This window comes from Papilio polytes, unplaced genomic scaffold (assembly GCF_000836215.1).
Source record: "Papilio polytes unplaced genomic scaffold, Ppol_1.0 DF824120.1, whole genome shotgun sequence".
Taxonomy (NCBI): domain Eukaryota; kingdom Metazoa; phylum Arthropoda; class Insecta; order Lepidoptera; family Papilionidae; genus Papilio; species Papilio polytes.
This window is the reverse complement of record NW_013525084.1, coordinates 1,703-2,054: the sequence shown is the minus strand read 5'-3', so window position 1 is coordinate 2,054 and position 352 is coordinate 1,703. Positions and strand designations below refer to the sequence as shown.

Below are 352 nucleotides of genomic sequence, written 5' to 3'. Positions count from 1 at the left end.
CCCTGCCGGTTGGTGCGCGCCGGGTACGGCTGCTGGCCCAGCGACAGGATCTGCACAGTTACACCACATTGTTAACATTCTTCTATCGTATTATGTTATGGAAAAGAGAAAGCGAATTTCTAAAAGAATCATCAATCTCACGATTAGTGTTACTCAAGAGCGGCTGTAAGAGGTGCGCCCGAAAATTACTGCAATCGTAGCGACTCACCTCCCAACATAGGACGCCCCACGCCCACACGTCGGACTGACACGAAAATATACCATCCACTAAGCACTCCACGGCCATCCATCGCACGGGCAAAAGTCCTGCAATAATGCATTAAAGAGATTAGGTTAGTTAGCGGTTTTACGT

At 48.9% G+C, this 352-nt stretch overlaps 1 protein-coding gene across 1 annotated transcript in view; it reads right to left on the bottom strand.

Annotated features, from left to right (window-relative positions):
- Positions 1–6: 6 nt before the first annotated feature.
- LOC106099410 (proto-oncogene tyrosine-protein kinase ROS-like) overlaps positions 7–352 on the bottom strand; it is a gene marked incomplete at its 3' end in the record, with an annotated part of 942 nt that continues 596 nt past the window's right edge. The window contains exons 2-3 of the mRNA XM_013277967.1: positions 209–306; positions 7–50 (exon numbers count right to left, since the gene is read on the bottom strand). Coding sequence (XP_013133421.1) covers positions 7–50; positions 209–306 — 142 coding nt within the window. The remainder of the gene's footprint in view (positions 51–208; positions 307–352) is intronic.